At 35.6% G+C, this 21,847-nt stretch overlaps 1 protein-coding gene across 1 annotated transcript in view; it reads right to left on the bottom strand.

The window, feature by feature from the left end:
- ADAM23 (ADAM metallopeptidase domain 23) overlaps positions 1–21,847 on the bottom strand; it is a gene marked incomplete at both ends in the record, with an annotated part of 61,475 nt that overhangs the window by 19,435 nt on the left and 20,193 nt on the right. Inside the window, 16 exons of the mRNA XM_079538880.1 lie at positions 575–638; positions 1,108–1,158; positions 2,552–2,632; positions 2,880–2,966; positions 3,680–3,751; positions 5,848–5,947; positions 6,162–6,210; positions 7,130–7,220; positions 7,964–8,048; positions 10,584–10,750; positions 13,211–13,282; positions 16,508–16,573; positions 17,463–17,536; positions 18,047–18,119; positions 20,285–20,348; positions 21,023–21,105. Coding sequence (XP_079395006.1) covers positions 575–638; positions 1,108–1,158; positions 2,552–2,632; positions 2,880–2,966; positions 3,680–3,751; positions 5,848–5,947; positions 6,162–6,210; positions 7,130–7,220; positions 7,964–8,048; positions 10,584–10,750; positions 13,211–13,282; positions 16,508–16,573; positions 17,463–17,536; positions 18,047–18,119; positions 20,285–20,348; positions 21,023–21,105 — 1,279 coding nt within the window. The remainder of the gene's footprint in view (positions 1–574; positions 639–1,107; positions 1,159–2,551; positions 2,633–2,879; positions 2,967–3,679; positions 3,752–5,847; positions 5,948–6,161; positions 6,211–7,129; positions 7,221–7,963; positions 8,049–10,583; positions 10,751–13,210; positions 13,283–16,507; positions 16,574–17,462; positions 17,537–18,046; positions 18,120–20,284; positions 20,349–21,022; positions 21,106–21,847) is intronic.

Here is a 21,847-nt window from a genome sequence, read left to right as displayed (position 1 = left end):
CAGGATATCCTCTGCTGAACTGTCTCAAAGTCATTGAACAGAACATTTATCCTCTGTCAGCTGCATAGTCCACAAATACAAGTTTATCCAACACATCTGGGCTAAATTTTGTGATATGGATATTTAAATTTATACTACTGTATTAACTTTCTTGAATACAGGATGAGATAATAATGATAGAAGAAGCAGTTTTAGCATGAACCAGTGCTAAGATAAGGGAACTGACAACTGTCATTAAAAAGAAAGCAACAAGAACAACCAAAAACATCTGTCAGGATCTATAAAAAAACCGAAGTCCTCAAACCCACTTTTCCCCCCCCGTAACACTGTTTTGAAGTTGCTAATCTCATCTAACCCCATGAGGGTTAAGTATTTACTGTTCTATCCATGTCTCATTGTCATCACTGCCAAATAAGTGTGCAACTTGAAATTTCATTTGGCAATCACGTCAGTTTCACAGAGCAGCCTACAGAAACCCTACACTTACAGCAGGGAGAACAAAAAGTAAACATACAGTCAAAGACAAGAATTAACTGCAAATAAAGTATGTTTAAGGTAAGAAAAGTCAACCTACTAGATCCCCAGATATACTTGCACTGATTATCTCTTGTCTTGCATTCACCGTTATAGCAACGTCCCTAAACAAAACACAACAGGTTAGCAATGAGAACTGAGCACTCGCCTTTCCTTTCCCACCCCTGACAAAATGTCCGATTCTATTCTTCACCCACATCTTGGGATGTGCAAGTTTTCATGAGTTGGAATAGATGGAGTACACATTTTTGCTCAGATTCTCAAAGTCGGTTGATGCCTAAGATGCACAGCAATTTCAGCAGCTACTTTATACTTCTCATTTACAGAGTCATATAGAACGTACCTACATGGATTATATATCTACATTCAAAATGCAGATACCACACAGATTCTGCTCAAGCTACAGATTTGTACTATTCATGGAGTGTATAATGCACAAAAAACATCGATGTCCAAAAGTCAAATATCTATGCATAAATACAGAAGACAGGTTTTAAGAGAAAAAAAAAAAGAAAATTTGTATTTGGTTGATTTGTATTAGTTGATGTGCAGGGGTTTTAGAACATCACATACCTGATTAGAATCACAAGCATATCCATCTTGTTTATGAAGATTTGGTGGACACTTAAAAAAAGAAAGATTATACATCAGAAGATGACATATGGAGATTGCATGGTCTCAAATATGCAAACCATACAAAGGAAGTAGGTAATGTAATCGCTGCAGGAATTTTCATAGCTATTCATAAAAACAAAGAAATTAACTTCCTGAGCCACGAAAACAAGACTTGATTGTAACTTCCTGCATATCCCCAGAAGAAATTAAGGAGTTGGGGCAAAATAAAAATCAAAACAAATGTATTCATGAACAGGATATTTGATAACTAATATTTGGGGATACGTTTGCTCTCGTGCAACATTTCCACTACATTCATTTCAGTGCCATTAAGAGAAATTAGTTGTAACCTACTTCCCCACAGACTAGAGACATGTTTTATTATGATCATACTGTCACAGTCTCTTGGCACTGGAAAATTGTGGTATGAAGAATTCATTAGCTCCAGAAGCCTCAGATTACTAAAGCTAAGAGTAGACCAGACTCGGTGCTTTTCTTCATCAAAAAGAGATCAGCGAAGGTTTGAAAAGGGCACAGTGCTGTAACATACATCACAGCCACTTCCAGAGCAGCCGTTCTAGATAAAGAAACCCTCCATCTACAGAATGAAAGGCTTACAATGAAATCTGTAAGTGTGAATGCCTCAAATGTTACTATGATTGTATCATCATCTATAATTACACAAAGAACCACGCGATCTACCCTGAATCTTATTTCTTCAATGCTAAGAACTTGATGCAGTAGATGACTGCAGCAGAGTTAAGACGTTCTTACGTAATCCTGAAGCAAAATTTGCAATACTGAAAAGGAACACGTATGACCTAACCAACCAAAACTACTTTGCAAATAGAAGATGTGCTGAGTGTTGACTATCTTAAAGAACCCAACCTTTTGGCAGCTTAGCTTACTAGTTAAGTATTTTCAACAGAAATGCATAGAACTTTTAAAATTATCACAAGTGAACTCTTAAAAAGATAGCATTTTAGTCCCAATTTGTTGTAAGTGTATACATTTTACATAATTGCATTTCAAACCGTTTAATCTCTTAAAATCTTACTGTTACTGCCTTTGAACCTATTCACATTTGCAGTATATTCTCAGTACTTATTCTATAGAGTACAGGAGGATGTCTGGGATAAAAGCTATACCAAAACCCTCACGTAAGTTTTAAAAGAAAAATCATATTTTGAGTCTGCTATATTTTTAATTAATATTTATTTACTGAGCTTCTAATGGTTTGTGTATTTATGTTTAACAAATTTTGTTAGGACCAAATAAAAAAAACAGTCCCCTCTCTCTCCACCAGCACAGTTATTTGTGAGCGCACAACGCTGCATTTTGTTAGTCTGGATTTTTCTCTTGCAAATAAACAACAGTGTGAGCACAGAAGCTCCTTACATACCTGGCCAGAATCTCCTGTGCAGAACTCTGCAATATCACATTCGTTCACAGCATATCTACAGTCATAGCCTCGTGGAAAAAACTAGAAAATGAAGAATACAGTAAGATTAGGTAAAAGCAAAATGGAAAATTCCAGTTTGGAATGAATGCTCATTTTAATGCTTATATATATTTGTGGTGGGGTTTTCTGTTTGTTTGTTTGTTTTTGGCTAAGATCAGAACACATTCTCAATAACTATTTCCAAGTGATGAAAAAGATTTCAGTTTCTTCATCTTTTAAAGACTGTAAATGACAATTAGGAAGAATAGCAAACTACAACAATACTCACAAGACACGATGTATTACAGCAGGGTCCATCACTACAGTGAGCTCCATTAGAAAGAGAGCACTTCTTACAACAGTCTGCATAGCATTCCTGAAGAAAATATTAAGTGGTCTTTTTAGTTTTCTATTTAGAATAATTTTTTCTTCCCAATTGTTCCAACAAACTATCATGTACCAGCACAAAAAAATCAGCACTGACAACTTGAAATTATAAGGTGGAAGAATCCTTTGCAATGCTCAGATAGTGAAGCAAGGGGGAAACAGTGGCATACATGCTATTGCAGTAAGGAGAAACATTCCTTCTGAAACCTCGGCACAGGTGCAGCATAGCACAGTGCAGAAAAACAATTAAGAAGACTAACTATGTGTAACTACGTTAAAATAGCAGAACTAGGACTCAAGGCTACAGGGCAAACTTTTGCAAAACAGATCTTAAATAATTCTGTATTAGAGAAGAAAACAACAGCTTCCTCATATTGTCTGAATCCAAACACCTATCTCCAGCACACCAGCGAGGAACCTAACACTGCAGGCACAGTGTCCAGGGAAAGGAAAGGGGTAAATGATTCTACAAAATATACGAGGAAACAGCATGTCCTTTCCAACAACATGACAGGAAGACAGCTGAGGTCAGATCTCAGCTTTGCACTCACTCATTCTCACTGGAAGATGATGTTTAACGTAGTCCTTCCACTGAGTTGTTTCATAGCAAAAGGCAAAACAGGTCAGTTTCCAAGACCTTTCCTCCTCTCTTACCAATCATTTAACTTAATGTATTTTGTGAGAATTACATGCATTACTTGCCATTCGAAAACCGCAATCGCATTCTTCTCCTGCTTCTACATAACCATTTCCACACTCAGTAGTTTCAAAGAGCTGAAAGCAAAAGAGCACCACAACCCAGTTAATAACAATTAATAACTCTTTGTAATTCACAAATCAAACTGCGTTTTTCGATAGTAGATGAAAATCTAAGGATAACTACAAGTGTGATTTTTTTATAATGTAAAATCAAAATTCCTGTCAGCCTTTATGCACAGCACTGGGCTAAAACTTCAAGGCCCTATGAATGTCCTTCAGTTCAGCTGTTCTAATAGGCAGTCAGGACACTGTGCAATAAGCCATCAAAGGTATAACTGATTTTATTTTTTTTTAATTTACATCTTCTTACCCATTTCTCAGTTACAGTATTTAACTAGTTTATTCTTATTACATTTTTCACTCATATATCCATTTTACAACTCTCCACGCACTCCCTGTTCTCTCTCTCAGAGTATCTACTGCCAATAACAACCTGATACTTCCTGCAAACGGTAAGGGTTATTACAGGTGAAGTCAGCCAGAGCTGACCAGAGCTTAATCACATAAAACTGCTTTAAAACTCCTTAAAGAATAAACAGAGGGAACACTAATGCCTCATTTAAAGGAAAGAAAGCACAAACTACACGGATAATCAGTAGAACATACAGTTTTGGGTGCCAAATCAAAAGTATAGTGAAACAGTAAGCACATGTACTTTCTTGTCTAGCAATGTCAATACAGAAAATTGATTTTTTATTTCTTTCTTTGTTTTTTCCTCTCTGTAAGCCATTGACACTCCTATGCTCCTGTGGAAACACCAAGATCTGCTATTCAGAACCTGAAATTCAGTTTTCCATTGAACAGCCCTGGTTATTTGGCCTGCAGCTGGTAAGATAATCAAAAGTGTCAGAGAATTGCAAGAAACAAAAAGCACATACACATACATCAGGGCCAAACTAAAAAGACAGCATCCAAAACTTAAAAGTCAGCATCATGCTGACTGCTTAACATGAGCATGTTTTAATCTAAAGTTAAACATGCTATTTTCCACCTGACTTCTACCTCCAAACTATGAGATTAAAAAATGACATACAACTTTTTTTCCCCCCAGTTATTTCCTTTAATTTCAAGGCTGCAAAACACTAACATAGGTAACATATAAAGGGAATTTCAACCATTGTTGGGACCATTTTTACCCAAGTAAACCACATTTGTATTCTGTATGCAGTCAATTTGATAATTACTTCATATTGCCCTACTAGAAAATTATCCTATTTTAATCACAAAAGATAAAACACTTTTTCCTTTCTCTCTACTTACTTTTTTCTCTAATCCTTACATTCTTATTCTGTAAGCAAAAATTGCTACTTGAGGAAAAGATTAAAAAACACCAACAAGCAAATTTTTTTAGTTAACTGTGCAAGGTAGTTTTCCGTAGCACAGAAAACACACTCTAATGGGCCATGTGATGCTGAATTCCACAAGGGCAGCAAGTTTGACATCATAATTAAACAGAGTATTAATACTTTGGATTGATTTGAAAAAAGAGCCACATGGAGCATTTTTACACTACTTGGCTGCTTTAGAGGGATGTCACGCTCGCGTCACCATAGAAAAAAATACGACCTTGCTGAGTTTTTAATGACAAAATGGATGGATGGTACAAGGAAATAATTGTAAATTACATTTTGTTAATTGTACATCAGCAATGAAATGAACTTCAGTAAAAACAGAAGCTGCTGCTGTCTATATGCAGTAAACTATTTATTTGCCAATTAACAAACTAAGAAATAGATTCATTCCTTTCAGTAACATCAAGCAAAAAGCTCAAGAATTGAGTGAACGTAGAGCATGCACTTCTGGATTTGTTTTGCACTACTTCCAGCTTAACAGGCAGTGCCTTTGTGCTAAAGTGATGTGTGTCTAGCTATGCAAATCAACTGCAAGGTTTGTCATTATTTGCAAAATTAGGAATTAATAGAAAACACATTATATGATTCCTCTTCAGGTTACTTTTAAATGCTATGGAAGTGAACATCCAGTTAACCACAAGTAGCCTCAAGAAAATATGCACACGGATGTTTTAATAAATCCAAGAACAGATGTTTTAGTGGAACAATTTCATTTTCACTATGTTTAGCAGAGGTAGTGACTACCAACACGTTTATTACCTTTGTTGGCCTGTTGAAAAGACAGGCACCTCCACCACGAAGTAAAAATTCTTTGTATTCTGCTATGCTGCACTTGGAGAATTTTCTGGAATGATATACCCTAAAATAGCAAAGAATCAGCTGAGTAAATGCCTTGAAATATCAACTGGAAGGGGGCAGAGGGATCATACCATTTTTTGTACTGTAAATCTCTTCCAGGTTTTCATTTATTAGTACTAAAACACATGGACGATGTCCAATACATAAACATTAATGTCAGAATGTAAACTATGAATTCATTCCGGAGCGCTCAGTTACTGAGAGTAATGACGTACCCTGTTTCCTCCATGATGCAACCACCCCAGGATTCAGTGCAGTCACACTCTTCTCAGACAAGATCAAAATACAACAGAAAAGGAAAGCAGTTATAAATACCCTTGCAATAAAAATAAAGTACTCACAATAAACTGGACCATGACTAATTATACAAATTGTACAAAAATTAACAGACTGCTTGGCTATTCAGCCCTAAAAAACAGACCAACTGAAGAAATATTAATATACTTAAAGTTAACGTGTTCCTTTCCCATCATCATATAAAAGCGCACACTTTCAACACAGTGTTTCAGGCAGTTTAGAATGCTAAACATAGCGGGCAAGATTCTTCCCCATGTGCTCTCAGCACAGGCAGTGTGAATACACACAGTAACAGTGATTTTACAACTGCTCCCTTCACATTGTGTCCTAATTCACAGATTTCTGAAGTGATTCTAAAATCAAGTCACTCTTATTACTCAGTTTTACAGAAGGAACAAAGAGATAACATAACCAAATTGCTTTAATTTCTTTAGCCCCCAAAATGACTTTTGCAGCAGCTTTTGTAATGCGTCAGGCCACATCAAGCTAATTTTGTAGACGTGAAGCAGCCAGATACCAAGTTGGGCAAATGTCATTAGGTTACAGATTCTTCAATTTCTTCATCTGAAGTAAGGCGGTTTTTCTTTGTTTCTTTTTAGGTCTGGTCTATGGTTTTTAAGCTAGCAGTGTTTTTGCACGATGCATTTGAACGCTGATTATTAATTTAACCTCCTAACTCAAGACATTGCTGAGGTCATTGCAAAACAAGTGCTAAACTAGAGATTTTCACTTGCTTAAACTCAAATATTGGTGAGTATATTTCAAAAAACAAAATTTCTCATTCTTTGGTTATAAGTATGACGTTCATTTCAAATATTACAAAGTAAAGAGTTCTTATAGCTTGAGGTAAGAAGGACAAGAGGTGGCTCCATATTCATGTACATACTCGGTTTCCTGGCAGCTGGCTCCCACTGTATTCCAAGGTTCTGAGCAAGGCTTTGTGCTAATTCCTGTGCCATGGCTAATGGGAGGCCATACTACATTTGAAGAAAAAAAAAAAAAAAGAAAAAGATGAATACAATGCCAGCTCATTTTGCCTTACTATGCAGCTAGTATTTCACAAAGCGACTCTGCCCAGCCAGTCACAATTATTTGTGCATACAGTAAAAATGAACACAATGAAGTACCTCACAGAAAAAATCCTCCTCTTATTCTGAGGGGAATCCTGTACACTGGTCAACCTACAGAGAACAGTCTGTTTGATATATGCAATTTAATTACTGTATAACATGATTAGTCCATGTCAAAACATGTGATTGTCATACTAGATCTAAGACTGCACTGAGGTTAAAAATATTAATAAGAAAAATATCAATACACAGGGGCTAGCTTTAATGATCTTAGCTTTTAAATTTAAAAAAAAAAAAGTTAGAACTACATCATCAGTACATCAGAAGACCAAACCTCTTACAGTAAAAGAACCTAGAAGGAATTGTGGTGTTATATTTCAAATATCCTACTCTGAGATTTTTGGTCCATATTTACCAAATATGCTAAAAAAATTTCAGACTCCAGTGAGAGTAAAATGAAGATAGAGGGGATGCACTTTTAAACAAAATGCATAGTGGGCAGAACTTTAGTGATAACACAAGAAGGTTGGCTGCAAAGTGTCAATCTTTTTAATATATGAATGATCTTTAAAGTCTGAACACTGAAACATATGAACTCCATGGTTATAAAAGTTTCTATTTTACTACAATTTAGTGGTAGAAAAAGTTACCTCATTCACTCCTACTCCTCTGGTCACAGAGCAAACCCCTCCAAAATAACTTAAGCTGCTCCTTTTGTAATGAAATGTCACATTCCTTATGAACAGACAAAAATAAAGTGAGCATAACATGTTAACATTGAGCACCAAGAACTTACCGAATATTAAACTTCCACATTACACACACAGTAGTGCTCATCTAACATCAACGGTTGGTATAAGTTTACAAAAAGAACACTGACATAAAAAGAGGTAAGACACAAACGTCAGCCAAAAAAACCTATTTTTATCTTTAACAGTCAGTATCAGTCCCAACCCACAGACAAAACAGCCAGAAACAAACCGAGCAGATTGCTAAGAAAATACAACAACATTTCCTCTAAAAATATAATAATGAATACTTTGCCAGCAGGAAGGTGACTGTCCTCCTGTACTCAGCTCTGGTGAGGCCACACCTCAGGTACTGTGTTCAGTTCTGCATCCCTCACTAAAAGAAAGACATTGTGGCCCTGGAGCATGCGCAGAGAAGGGCAGCAAAGCTGGGAGTAGTCTGGAGCACAGAGGTCTGACAAGGAGTAGCTGAGGGAAGCAGGATTGTTCAGTCTGAAAAAGAGGAGGCCTCAGGGGCCATCATCTCTCTCTTTAACTATCAAAAGGGAGGTTGTGGCGAGATGGGGACCAGCCTCTTCTTCCATGTAACTAGCAATAGGACGAGAGGGAATGGCTTCAAGTTGCACCAGTTTCAGGTTGGATATTAGAATGGTCAGGTGCTGGAATGGGCTGCCCAGGGAGGCAGTGGAGTCACTGTCCCTGGAGGTGTTTAAGAAACATTTAGATGTTGTACTGAGGGACATGGTTTTGTGTGGAAATACTGGTGACACAGAGGGATGATCATTGAACTAGATCAGCTTGGAGGCTTTCTCAAACCTTGAGATTCTGTATTCCAGTTTATAATCTGTCAAGAAGCAATTCTGCACTGAAATGATCATTCACAATGGTGATACATCTAAAATAAAACCGTTCAAGTTCTGTTTCAACTCCAAATTTAAATACGGACGTGCTAAGTGAAGTGCTTCATTTAGTGGTTGGCATGGCTGCAGGTGGTTGGAACTAGATGATATCCTAGATATTGGGTCCATTCCAACCCAAGCCATTCTATGATTCTCAAATTTGGTTAGCATATGAGTGCAATAATATTAGACTGTCAGTGTTCGCTGCTCCATTTAATAAAAATGGCTACTCATAAAAATGTCATCTCTACTTTTTATTTTGAGGAATAACAGTGTTTCAGAACACTGTGGGAAAGATTTTACCATAACTATTACTTTTTTGTTTTTTGAACAACAAAAGTAATAAACAGCAAAAGTAGTAAAATTGACAATTGACCCCAGCATGCATGCATCAAATGGGATCTTATCAGATGCACAGATACCTTCAGGAAAGTCAGCCCCAGCCTTGGGATATTATCCTTTTCAGATGTGTTATTACTTTGAACACTCTTATCTTTCACTCAGCTATGGATTTCACCTTCTTTGGTACCTCACGCTGCCACATTTAGCTTATTCTATTTATTTTTACAAAGATACTGTTTTATAAAATATCACTTAATAGCAATTTGAGATTTCAGATACTGAAGCAGGAAGAAATTCAGACAAGGTCCCTGTAGCAGTCTTCAATCACTTGTCACTCCTAAAAGCTGAAACTTTACATTTACAAAAGAATCTTGATTCACAATCAAGACAACAGTTAGAGAGTTAGAACATCTATTCAGCAAGTAAGACAATACACACATAAAAGTAACTAAAGTGCACATCATCAGTGCTTGCATATCTAATGAGAAGCAAAATTAGTATTGTTTCAGCATCTATATTAAGGCAGTGCAGCTATGACAGAGGATGAAGAATTTCCTCCAGCCTTTATCTTAATGCTCCCCAGTAAAAAATGAATAATAAGAGGAGTATTTGTTATTCCACCCTCTGCAGTGTGGCTGGGAAAGGGTTAAAATCCTTATGCTTAACAGTGAACCACACTCTTCCTTCTCTTTACTACGCTGTGAAGTAATAGATAGAGTTGCCTAAGATTGATGTTGTGGCTAACTGCCCAACCCGCCCTTCCCTCAAAAAGGCAGCACTTATGTTAAGAGTCTATTGTATCCCTGCAGGAAGAGACCTTCTACTGTTACAGTAACACATAACTGCAGTTACATGTTACTTACATTACATGCAACTGTAGCTACATGTGTAAATAAACATGTTTTGGCGGCAACACATAATGCTGTCAGCCTGCCCTCTCCTGTTCTTCATTGTGCCTTACAGATCATTAAGAAAAGCAAGTGTCCTTAAGGGCTCATCAGGAGACATTTCAATTGTCTGACACTGTCTCCAGGCTGCAAAGACATTAAGCTTTCATTTTGCACTTATATTATACATACATATAAGTATGACCATGGTACATACTACGTGCATTACAAATAGATTAATGCACTAAAAATAGGTATAACTTGTTAAAGCAGGCAGATGATGATGTAATGAGCAACAAGCAAAAAGGTAATTAAAAGACAGGTACAGAAAAGCAATAGACAGAAAAGTAGGTAGAACAATAATGGTCTTAATCGCTGTATAACAGTACATACGAGAGAAGGTGCACAGCATCAGCGTGCTGCTTGATGTAGTGCTGCCGATACTTGGAGAAATCATGAAGCATCTGCAATGGGTCAGGGTGAATATTAATACGATCTCTGTCTGTCCAAGTTTCCACAGCAACAAGGACCACCCTGGTGTTCAGCTGTTCCTTGTATATCTGAAGGCAGAGACAGGACAGGCACAGGAGTAGAACACTGGGTCAGACATGCACAGTTAGCCAGTAAGAGTAAAGCGGAAGGACAAGAGGGATAAATCAGGAGGGAAACACGGGGAAACAGTTAGCTGGTAATGCCTTGGATTTCCTGCAAGTTAATCATCTCATCAACCTAACTTCTGATTGACAGGACAAAAAATAACAACAACAACAAAAAAAAAAAACAACAAAAAATTCCAAAAAATTATCTTCCTTCATTTTTTTTAGTGATTCCCTGTTCTCTATAATTCTCAATGACTTAATTCTCACAAATGACTTAATTCAGTCTCTTACAAAACCTGAACAAAGATCCGCAAAGCAGAAATGTAAAGGTACACAGGGTGATCTCAAAAAAAAAAAAAAAAAAAAAAAAGCGCCAGAGAGAGTTCTTCAGTCAAAAATAACTTCCTCTAGTACAAAATTTAAATCACACAGAGCTTGATTTTCGTTTATAAGAACATCACTTCATGTAGCTTAAGCAATGTATGAATATTATATTTTACGTTAATTTTAATGTCCCCGTAGTAGTAGATAAGTAAACGACAACCAGGCCCTAACCATTACAAATCATCCTTAAAAGATCCATTTTAACGTTGTGCATGGTATTTGCTACTGAAAGAAAACAGCTGCTCTCTTTAGGTTCAGGACATAAGATGCCACATTTTGTTGACCAAGGGAATGACAGATCTCCAAGATATATTCTTTATCCATAACAGACAGCCTGCTGATCTAAAGCATTTCATGGGACACAAAGAACACCTACTGAAACATGCTCAGTTATGATCTAAAAAGCTTTTAATAATTAATCCATTAGCTGCTTAATCTATACATTTGTAAAAGCTACTCAGTCATTCCATAAGTCACCATATTAAAGATATGTTTTCATTAGCTTGTTTTCAAGCCATAACTGCAACATACAATGAGAACTGCCAATATCTTCCTTAAGTTATGGTGTTTGTAATGAACAAACTAGCACCAGCTAGCATGCTAGACTTTCTGTACTTTAAAAAATGTCAGTGCATAATATTCAGAAACAAAGGAGGTACATACAGAAGAGACAGAGTGCTACCAGACAAGCTCAGTTTTATCCAAGCACTTTTAAAGAAGAAAGAATACTAATATGCTTTGCTGTGAGGGAGGCAGGCTGAGGACATGCACAAGAAGATGGTTACGTGTTTGAGAAAAAATGATAAAAATTAGAACTGAGATTATATATGGCTGGATCAATGTTTGCTGAGATGAAAACTGTATTTCTTGAAGCAAACAGGAACGAAAAGGTGGCAAAGAGAGCAGAGTAACTGAAATCTCTGAAAGCCAGTATCTTCTGAATACTATTCAATAAGAAATAAAACTCACTCCCTAGGAGCATGAAGGAATAACAAGGCAGAAATTCATGCTCCAGTTACAGAGAATGCCACTAGGATGACATTTTGCAAGATTCCTACAATATGACTGAATTCTACTCTGGAGAGATGCAGAATGTTTCTGTAAACACACACAGCAAAGGAAAATGGAAAAACAGAAGGAACAATCAGAGAAAGACAAGATGGTTAAATAGTTGTTAAAACGCAGAAGAAATACCTAGAAATACTGATCACATGAGAAGAAGATGGGGATAGCACCTTTGCTTTGGACATGTGCAATATAAACACCAACAACATCATTTCTATTAGTTAACATTTTCAGATGGTTACACAAAAATATTATAAAACACTTCCATTATTTTGTGTATTATAATTATACTCACCTAAATTTTCAACAAACAATACTTCACATAAAACAGAGAATATAAAATATCGTTTTGCTTCCTCAAAGCTATACAAACCACTCATTGTGTTCATCTCTACCAAAAATCCATCCTGCCTTCACTGCAAACACAACTCTGAAAAGCAACAAAGTCAAATTTTCCTACAAATCTTATTTCTAGCTCATGTGTTCTATGCATTGTCAAAATTTCTTGTAAAAAATACAACTATGGTATCTGTATCAGTGGTACAATGGCAATTTTGTCTTCAACTGTAGATTTTAGTAGATATAAAGAGGAGAACATTCTTTAGGTTTTTTTGCCCAGTGTGTAAGTGAAGAAATTTGCAGCTTCAACCACTTACAGTTAGATGCATTTCATTAATGTAAACTCAATTGAACTTATTCTTAAGCAGTGACCAATACTGCTTCAAGTTTGAAATCCACCCCGATAAAGGTAGAGTCAGGCAGATAGAAGTCTTGTGAAAAATTCCCAGAATAATTTGGTGGTTCCTTACACATCCACCGCACACTATCTTGCGACCAGAAATGAGATGTAAAATGAAATTTTTATAGCTGCTTATTTTTTAATCCTGCTACCTGCTAACGTTAACTTTTTAAATACAGTGCTAAACTAATAAAATCAGTGATACAGTTTTCAGAAGACACACAGATACTTACAGCATCTACAAGGTTCACCACAGATTTGGCAAAATTGTTTGTGTACGCATTTGAAGAACGATGCTTTTTGAACTATAAGAAGAAAAAGAACACAGTGAGAATGTAAATATTTATTACTGTGCAGTAACTTTAAAGCAAGGAAGGAAAATTAATATTTTAAGAAAGACTGTGGGGAAAAACTCAAAACTTAACAGCCTATATCTCATCTTCAAGAATCCCTGAAGAATCATTTAACCACAAGAAATATCATATCTAGAAGCAGAGTTCAAATGTTCAAGACAAAATTACATTCTATCTCTAGAGCCCATAAACGTGAGCTTGTAATGAGAGAATGTTGTACCCATTAGAAGTGCGCTTAACCTGCTGAGTTAAGTATTAGACAGTACTAGCCACATTCCATAGCATTAATTACAAAACCCGAAGTGGAGACATTTCTCAGTTGCCTTGTGTGCAACTCTTTGCAAGGGCATTCTGTCTTTACTATAACACCAAATTTTTATGACAGTAGCAATGAGTTATGACAACAAGAAGAAAAGGGAACACATGGTAAAAGTAAAGGTGTGTTTTCAGTGTCAAAAGAGTTAAGGTGACTATCAAACTCTTTTTTCCCATTTTCATAGACTTCAATGAGCTGTATTACAAGCTCTGCCTCCTATTTCCTGTGCATGTCACTGTAATTGCTTATGTCTTTCCACATCCTGCCCCACAAATCCCTTCTGCCCAATACCAGTTTTTCCAAAGTCACAGAATGGCCAGGGTTGGAAGGGACCTCAAGGATCATGGATCTCCAAGTCACTGCCTTAGTGTCTAAGCATGAATTCATGACCTCAAAAAACCTCAATAAACCTTAAAATTATAAAACAAAATTGTATTACACAAAATGATTTGCAGTCTTCAAAGTTACCTTCTCCATGTCAGATAACATTTTTTTCTACCACTTTAAGTTCGTTACTTTTGCACAAGCAAGCTAGTTTTATACAGGCAAAATACCACGGAGACAACATAAGTTCACCAAACTGTTTAACAATGGCTGAGACTCATTCATTTGACTGCAGAAAAGTGTTTGGTGTTTGTTTTTTGTTTTGTTTTTGTTTTAAACAGATGCAGGTGTTCACTGCCAGCTGCAGTATTAGTGCTTAGGATGCACACTGAGAATAGCAGCCATGTTATGGGATTCACTTTGCTCCCTAGGGAACCAGGATACTAGAACAAAAACAATGGGGGAAGAGCTGCTTGGTTATCTTTGTTTTGATGCAATGTCAAATTGTCTCAGAAATGGAAAATTAAAATAATATGCTTTGAAAACATTCTTGTTTTCAGAATACTACTTAAATATTAGAATCAATACCAGTATTTGATGTCATTAAACATAGCTCCTAAAACAGAAATTAAACAGTCAGCTTGTAAAGTGTTCAACAATTTAAATACGTTTATATGTGTTTTTAGTGCTAGAGGAAGTGATAATTTTGTGAAAAAACATATTGATCACTTAATAACACAACGTTCAAAGAGGTTTAAGACACTACTTCCAACATGCAATCTTCTGCAGGAGAAATCTGCCCTCTACTGGTAAACTGAAATCCTTAAAGGTCCGCAAAAACTCAGACTCATGAATGCTGCCTTAAGCATATCTGTTTTATTCCTTGAAAATAAGCTTCTGAGTCACTGAAAATTCTGAAGCAAGTCATCTCGAGTGTCTGTGGTCTCAAGTTCTAACAAATAAAGCTTGCTAGGAGGCAACAGTTAGCATCTGTTACAAGCCTAAGGAACAGGATGGTTGTACTGTAAGCATGTCTGTTAACAAGAGAGGGCAGAGGAACCAGACACAGAAATGTTCTCGTTATAAAAAGTACCATCCACAGATCTCAGACAAGATAAGAAAATATCTGTAACTTCATTTACTCTGCCTACCATATTACTAACATGTGAACACTCCTCCCCTTGCACATAGGTTTACAAACGAAAATGGTTGAATAAATGTTTGTCCTACTATTCTTGCCCATGCAAGTTTCCTCCAAGTTGCTGATTTGATGCAGATTAAATGTATGTTATTTTCAAGCCAGAGTACTTGTACAGTTTGTAAAATATTTCTGGAAAGGTTGTATTATCTGCAAAATACTGCATCCTGCTCTGAGACTGACTCTTTTACATTATCCTTCAGTGCTGACAAAAGAGTCCAAAACACCAAAAATAACTGGGAAAACATACTGCAGCATGATAGATTCAATGAGCTTGTATAGAAACTTCAAAATTGTTACAACTTGCAAATAAAATAAGCTGAATGTTCATAAACATAATTTGCTTTTTAAAAAAGGTTTTGCAAACAGAGAAGCAAAATCATACTAAGAGGCAAGTTGGGAAAGCTAAATTTCCTTAAAACGAGGCTCAAAATGAGGCAAAAATCAAGTTGTTCTTGAGGAACTTGCTATGAGTTGCAGTATGTTCTTCCTTACTAGAAAAAAATTTAAACCTATACTTAATATTTTAGCCATGTGCTCTGGCTAAAATGTAGCTACTGGATTCCAAGAAGGGATCACTTCAGACAAGTTCTGAAAACATGTGTATCATATTTTCAGAGTACCAAAGCAGTTTGGCATCTACAAAAACACAAAATGAGAAGTACTCATCAGAATAAACCACAGCTCAGGAAATACACATAACTCTTACTGAGAGAGTCAGAGTTACCTGAGTCTTACAGAGGAAAAAAAAACCTTTTTACCAACTACGGGGCAGGTGCATTCTAGCAGAAAAAAAAAAAATCACAGAAAATTTGAGAGAAAGAAGAGAAAGAAAGTAGAAGGAGAATATTCTATATAACTTACATGTAAGACTATGATAACATGTAACAACAATCAACTTTCTGTCCAATAGTTCAGTGGTTAAAACATTTCAATACTGAGACATGGGATTCCCAAAAAGTGGAAACTGAACAATAATCTCTCTTAAAAACACACACTGCTCCATTGACAATTCTCTTTTCCATTTTTAATAGAGGTATCATAATGGCACTTTGATACCTGGCATAATATGTGAAAGCAATATTACAGATATCAGCTGGTCTCGTTTTTTCCAGTTTATCCTCAATAATGACTTTTTTCCCCCTTTTTGTCATTTTAAACAAATAAGAAATACTTTGTGAATCAAACAAATTGTACTGGTATTATAGCCTACGTCTTAGAGTATTATCACTACCAGCTGCTGATAAATGAAATATTTGATCCCAAAAGGACTTGATAATGCGTCGTTCATCGGTATACAAATTATAACCACAAGGAATCGCTGAATTGATACACCTACCATTTTGTGGTCATTGACAATCATGAGCTCCAGATATTTCATTTCTTCAAAGACACCACGAGATGCCTGATGGATTAAAGAAACTCTGAGAAATCATGAAGATGGAAGAATTTTCAAAAACAAAAAACAAACAAACTGCAGTTGCTGATTTAATAGGATTACCTGTACATATTTTGCAAAGTTTGTAAGTCTATCCGAAGTGAGTCAGACCTTCTACTATGGTAAATACTCCACCAACTTGGTGAGCTTTGATAATTGACACTGGCTGGGAATCTGAGCTGCATCATTTGGAATAAGTTTAGAATTTACTTTTTGGTTCAGTACGGAAGTCACCACTGCTTCCCTCCTTACTTAGACAAAGGAGAAAAAAAAAATGTCAAGTGCTGGAACTGCTGGAACCGTTGGGTACAATTCATCACAGAATTGAAGAGAAAGTTTCTAAAAATAGATGAGCCCTCCAAAAATAAGCCACGAATTGTACAAGTCAGTGAAGAAATACAGATTATTTTTCTTAAACCCAATTATTCCTCTTGCTCTCATGCATATGCATGTGTAGATCACGAGGACTGTCAACTTTTGTTCTCTCAGTAACCCAGTCAAATTAGATGTCCTTATTTGGAGTTCTTCTTTGATCACGCTACTTAACACACCAAGTGAAAATAAAATCAGCTACCTTCAAATAGCAATATTTTATCTAAAAATAATCTTTATCAAGCAGATTTGAAATCTAAAACTCACTCCAATTTCTAAAGTCATTTTCATTACTAATCTTCCGTTCAACTGATGTATAGTTTTGCTTTTATGTAATTTAATTGTTTGATAATTGTATTACACAGCAATTTCAAGCTACAAAAATATTTATTTTCTAAAGCTTCTGTTAACTCAAAATCCAAACTGGATGGTTTGGGCTTTGTTTTTATAAATGTTCTTAACTAAGGGTCACATCTGTACTCACTGCTCTCCTTCTTCTCTTTCTCTTCAGCCACAATAGTTCAGAGATAAAGGGCCATTTGGAACTAGATTCAGTCCCTGTACAAATCAGAATTTAAGAATTTCGTGGCATTATTTCAAACTGCTAGTATAAAGTCCAAAAAGAGATTAAGATCACCAAAGTTAGAATAACATTTGATACTGAAAAGTTCATTCTTGTAAAATACGCAGTAAGTATTTCATATCAAAACTCAAGTCACTTGGCAATCTAAATTTAGAATTAAAGCACGCAAGGGAAGATAGAAAGATTGTAGACTGGGCTTAGGATATATGTTTTCTTTCATTTCTATTCCTCAATAGCATTCCTATCACTGATTAAATTATACGATCTGCAGAAGAAAGTTGGTTGCTCTTCATAGATGGAAATCTGTCAGTTACTTTTCTGAGATCCATTGCAATAATTATTGAAAAAAAAAGTTTAGTATTTATTTTCCAAGTGTTTCTAAATGATCAACAATTTTAAATATCTCTATTAGCCAAATATTCAAATTATTCAAGTTATACATACAACTATTTCCAATATTGAAAAACTCATAAGCAAAACTATACCATGGTCCTGCAGCTGCTTGGAGGCTTGTGTTCCAGAAGTTCTTTGGATGATGTGTGGTCTACTTCTACTTTCCTGTTAAGAAAAACATGCAACATTTTCTTCTAATTAATACTGTAGAGTGAAAAGGCATTTCTTTCAATAATCATCATTCTTACTGCTTTTCCACAAAACACAACCACGGTACCAATTTCACACAGCAGCAATTTGAAGTAATGTTTGCAATCCTAAGCAATCACAGAGCATTCACCGGCATACAAAACTCGGATATCAGAGATATTTTTGAGATTGTTTGAAAAGTGTCCTTTAAAACCCTTAGCGCTAGAGAATGCAAAAATCATTGATTCCAATAAACCAAATTAAAGAGCACATGTTTACATGAAATCTTCCACTCCCAGAAGAAATGCAAGGATCTGTTTCCTATTTATGACAAAAATCTACCATCTTCAGTGCAGCAAAATGCAAGAAACTAATCAATACGGTATCTTTAAGAGGATTGTTCCACTGTAGTGTTGAGTACACCAATAATAAGCAGCCTTTTAATGCATGTGTTCTTTAGAAGCCTGACACGCCCCAAATTATTGCATTTTGATATCCCTAGAAGACACTTGTCTTCTCTTCTCTAACACTTCTTCTACAGAGGCTGCCAACATGCTACTGTTCTGTAACTCCTGGGAGAGAAATATATAATGAACTGAAGGAAAATAAGAGCACATTTTTGCTGGTTTTGATTTTTTTTTTTCCTTCTGGAAAAAAACGTTTCAAATAGCATCCACAACAGCTAAGGTTAATCAAGCTGAATAATCTGCATCCTGAAGCCTATGGCCAAGATATTATCTCACACAGGAAAAAAAATAAAACTAGTCACTGAAAATTCTCTGTAGCTGTATTGTTTTGATCTTCAGCATTTTGAAAAAAAAAAAAATTCATCTGTTCTCTTTTCATTTAGAATTCTACCACTTGAATCTTAAACAGCATTGGCAGACAGTATCTCAGTTGAAGAATTTCTCCTCTGACTTCTGTACGGATACAATTGTAAGTATAATTTCAACAAATTTACACCGTCTGTACTGTCAGTTTTCAGCCTCACAATCTTTATGAATATGTGCTACATCAAAATGTAGCTTAACGTGGCTTAACACATAGCATGTAATACAGCTTTTGAGGAGACTGAGAAATGTCATTCTTCCCAGTTGCAGCATTTTTCAGTGTCCATATAGTTTCCTGCACATCCCAAGAGTTGATCAGCTAAACTGTGATTCCTTTGAATGCTGATTCACCTTCTTTGAAAGCTTCAGGAGTCAAAGATTTTGCAGATCTTTCTCTGGGCTACAAATCAATATTTACAGTCACTAAAAGACATGAATTCTGCAGCATTACGTTATTATCATATACTGGTAAGCACCTGAGTGAGGCACGTTTGGGAGCTGTGATACAGCATGTGGAACAGACCCTACAGACTAGCTGAGGTAGAAAAGTCTTAAGGTTTACAACTCAATGTTACAGAATCATTCTGCTGAAAACCACTCAAACCCTTGAACCATTCAGGATGTAGAGACCTTCCCGTTTTTGTGTTACTGTCTGAAATGTAGTCAATTTTATAAATAGGCAGTTTTAGGAACAGCTGTGCTGTGATATACTTCATGTGAAGTACAAAAATAATTATAGTTAGTAAGATTTTTGCATAAATACAGTCCTAAATCCCATGTAAATATTTGAATATATGACTAAGCTGGATCGGAATAATTAAAGTGACACACATATTACACACATAACATCTACACTCAGATATAATTATCTATTTCATTAAGATTTTACTGGAAGTACAGTAGATCAAAGAGCAACTTGGATCCAACTGCTTTGTGAGAAGGATGACTTCCACACCCTTCTATAAATTTGTAAATTCTTCACTTCAAGCACTAGAGCAAATGGATAGACACCTTTTGACAGTGCACAGCCACCTGCTATGGAAAATGTCTTACTATTCCATTTCCAGCAGCTAAGTGATTAACAGCAGATAGGAAGAGGAAAAATGAAAGGAAAGCAAAGTAAAATGTCAGTCAGTTCATACTTGCACATTTCTCGTCCTAAGTCCAATCAGGCGTTTTAAAATACTTTTGTTTTCCATATGAACACAACACAGATCACTGATTCACTGATTTATCCTCTAGTTTTTATTTGCTACTCCCTGAGCGCTCTCTTTCTCAAACCAAGTGAAAATCAGATCAAAATAAACTTACTGCACTGTGAGTCAAATCCATCGGTTCTATCAAGTACACGTAAGCACTGTCTTCAAACATGCCACTAGAACGTGGAGAAAGAACTGACATTTAGTATTACATGAGAATTAACTTGACTCCATCAAATGTTTTTTAACAAAATAAAACCAAAATTATGGCTGAAACTCTGATCAATATTAGAATAACCCCATATGTATACACATTATCATCATATGTACTTAGAATTAAGAATTTTTTTTATTATTTTTTCAGAAATCAGGTACATGTAATGGTAACGTAAAGATGAAAAACCAGAGTATACACATCGGACCTAGAAAACAGGGAGTCATAAGGCAGATATTAGCAGCAAAATGAGGTAAGTTACACTTAACAGTAACTAATTTTTTTTAAATTATCTAACAAAAAGAAAAATGCTTCTGTGGGCTTTCATGCATGCATAGTGAGCAAACAGACTGCCAGAGGACAATTCTTGTTCATTCTCTACTACAGTAAGTCATTTTAGTGAAATACTTTTTGCCACTTACCACATTCAAAGGTTTCATGAGATATTATCAAAAGACTTTAATTCTAATGATACTAAAAAATGGTGTGAGCAGATTGGCATAACAGGCACTGGTATTTTGAAATTTCAAGCATCTTTTGGTCTGGAAAATTTTAGTCCATCACGCATTATGATATAATATTCAAGAATAATAACTAGTTAATAGCCTTGTTTGAAAAATGAGAAAGTGCACTTACTGAAGCCCATTACAAGTTGAAAGAGCAGCTTTGGAATCCTTGATACCTCTGATATTTCCATGGTAGTAGCAGTGCTCCCCACCCTAATCATGTTCAAATTAAAAAAAAAAAAAAAAAAAGAAAAGAAAAGAAGAAAAAACACAGAAAATTGCTCTGATTTCATGTCTATTGTTTAAATCTAGGGGGAAACAGATGTAACATCTTCCATTAGATAAAATTTCAGAGAAAGTAGCCTCTAGTTAAACTGCATCCCAATGACTATTACAATTTGATAGAAAAGTAAACCTTGCCTGGTAAAGAATATTTTATGCCTTCAAGTTATAATGTGAGTTACTCTCTTGCTGATGTCACAGCACACCTCATCTTTCTTTTTTTTTTTTTTTTTTCAAACATATTTCTTTGCTGTAAATTGATGCTACAGAACTGTTATGTAATGCGGGTTACATGAGCTGACCTGTCTCTTGATACTTGCCAGGTCCACTAAATTTATAAGTAATACACTGTTCATCAATTACCTACATGTGTTCGGCTTCAGTTTGCATTCTACCAACCCAAGTTTGATTTTCTCTCTCTAAAAAAGTATTAATTTAAGCATTATATCATTAGACTATAGGTACCAGTATTATTTATGAGCTTTAGTGTTTTAGATTGGCAACACTAAAATGCACAGTTAAATTCTCACTCTATAGCTCAGAAGAGTAATAAAAGTCAATTCTTGATTTTAACTGCATAAAATTAAAAGCAGATGCAAAATGTGACTATGTTAATAAGTTAATGTGACTATGTTAATAGTATGTTAAGATAGTATTTTTATGGTTTCATAAA

This window comes from Tetrao urogallus (genome assembly GCF_951394365.1).
Source record: "Tetrao urogallus genome assembly, chromosome: 8".
NCBI lineage: Eukaryota > Metazoa > Chordata > Aves > Galliformes > Phasianidae > Tetrao > Tetrao urogallus.
This window is presented reverse-complemented; position numbering and strand designations above follow the sequence as displayed.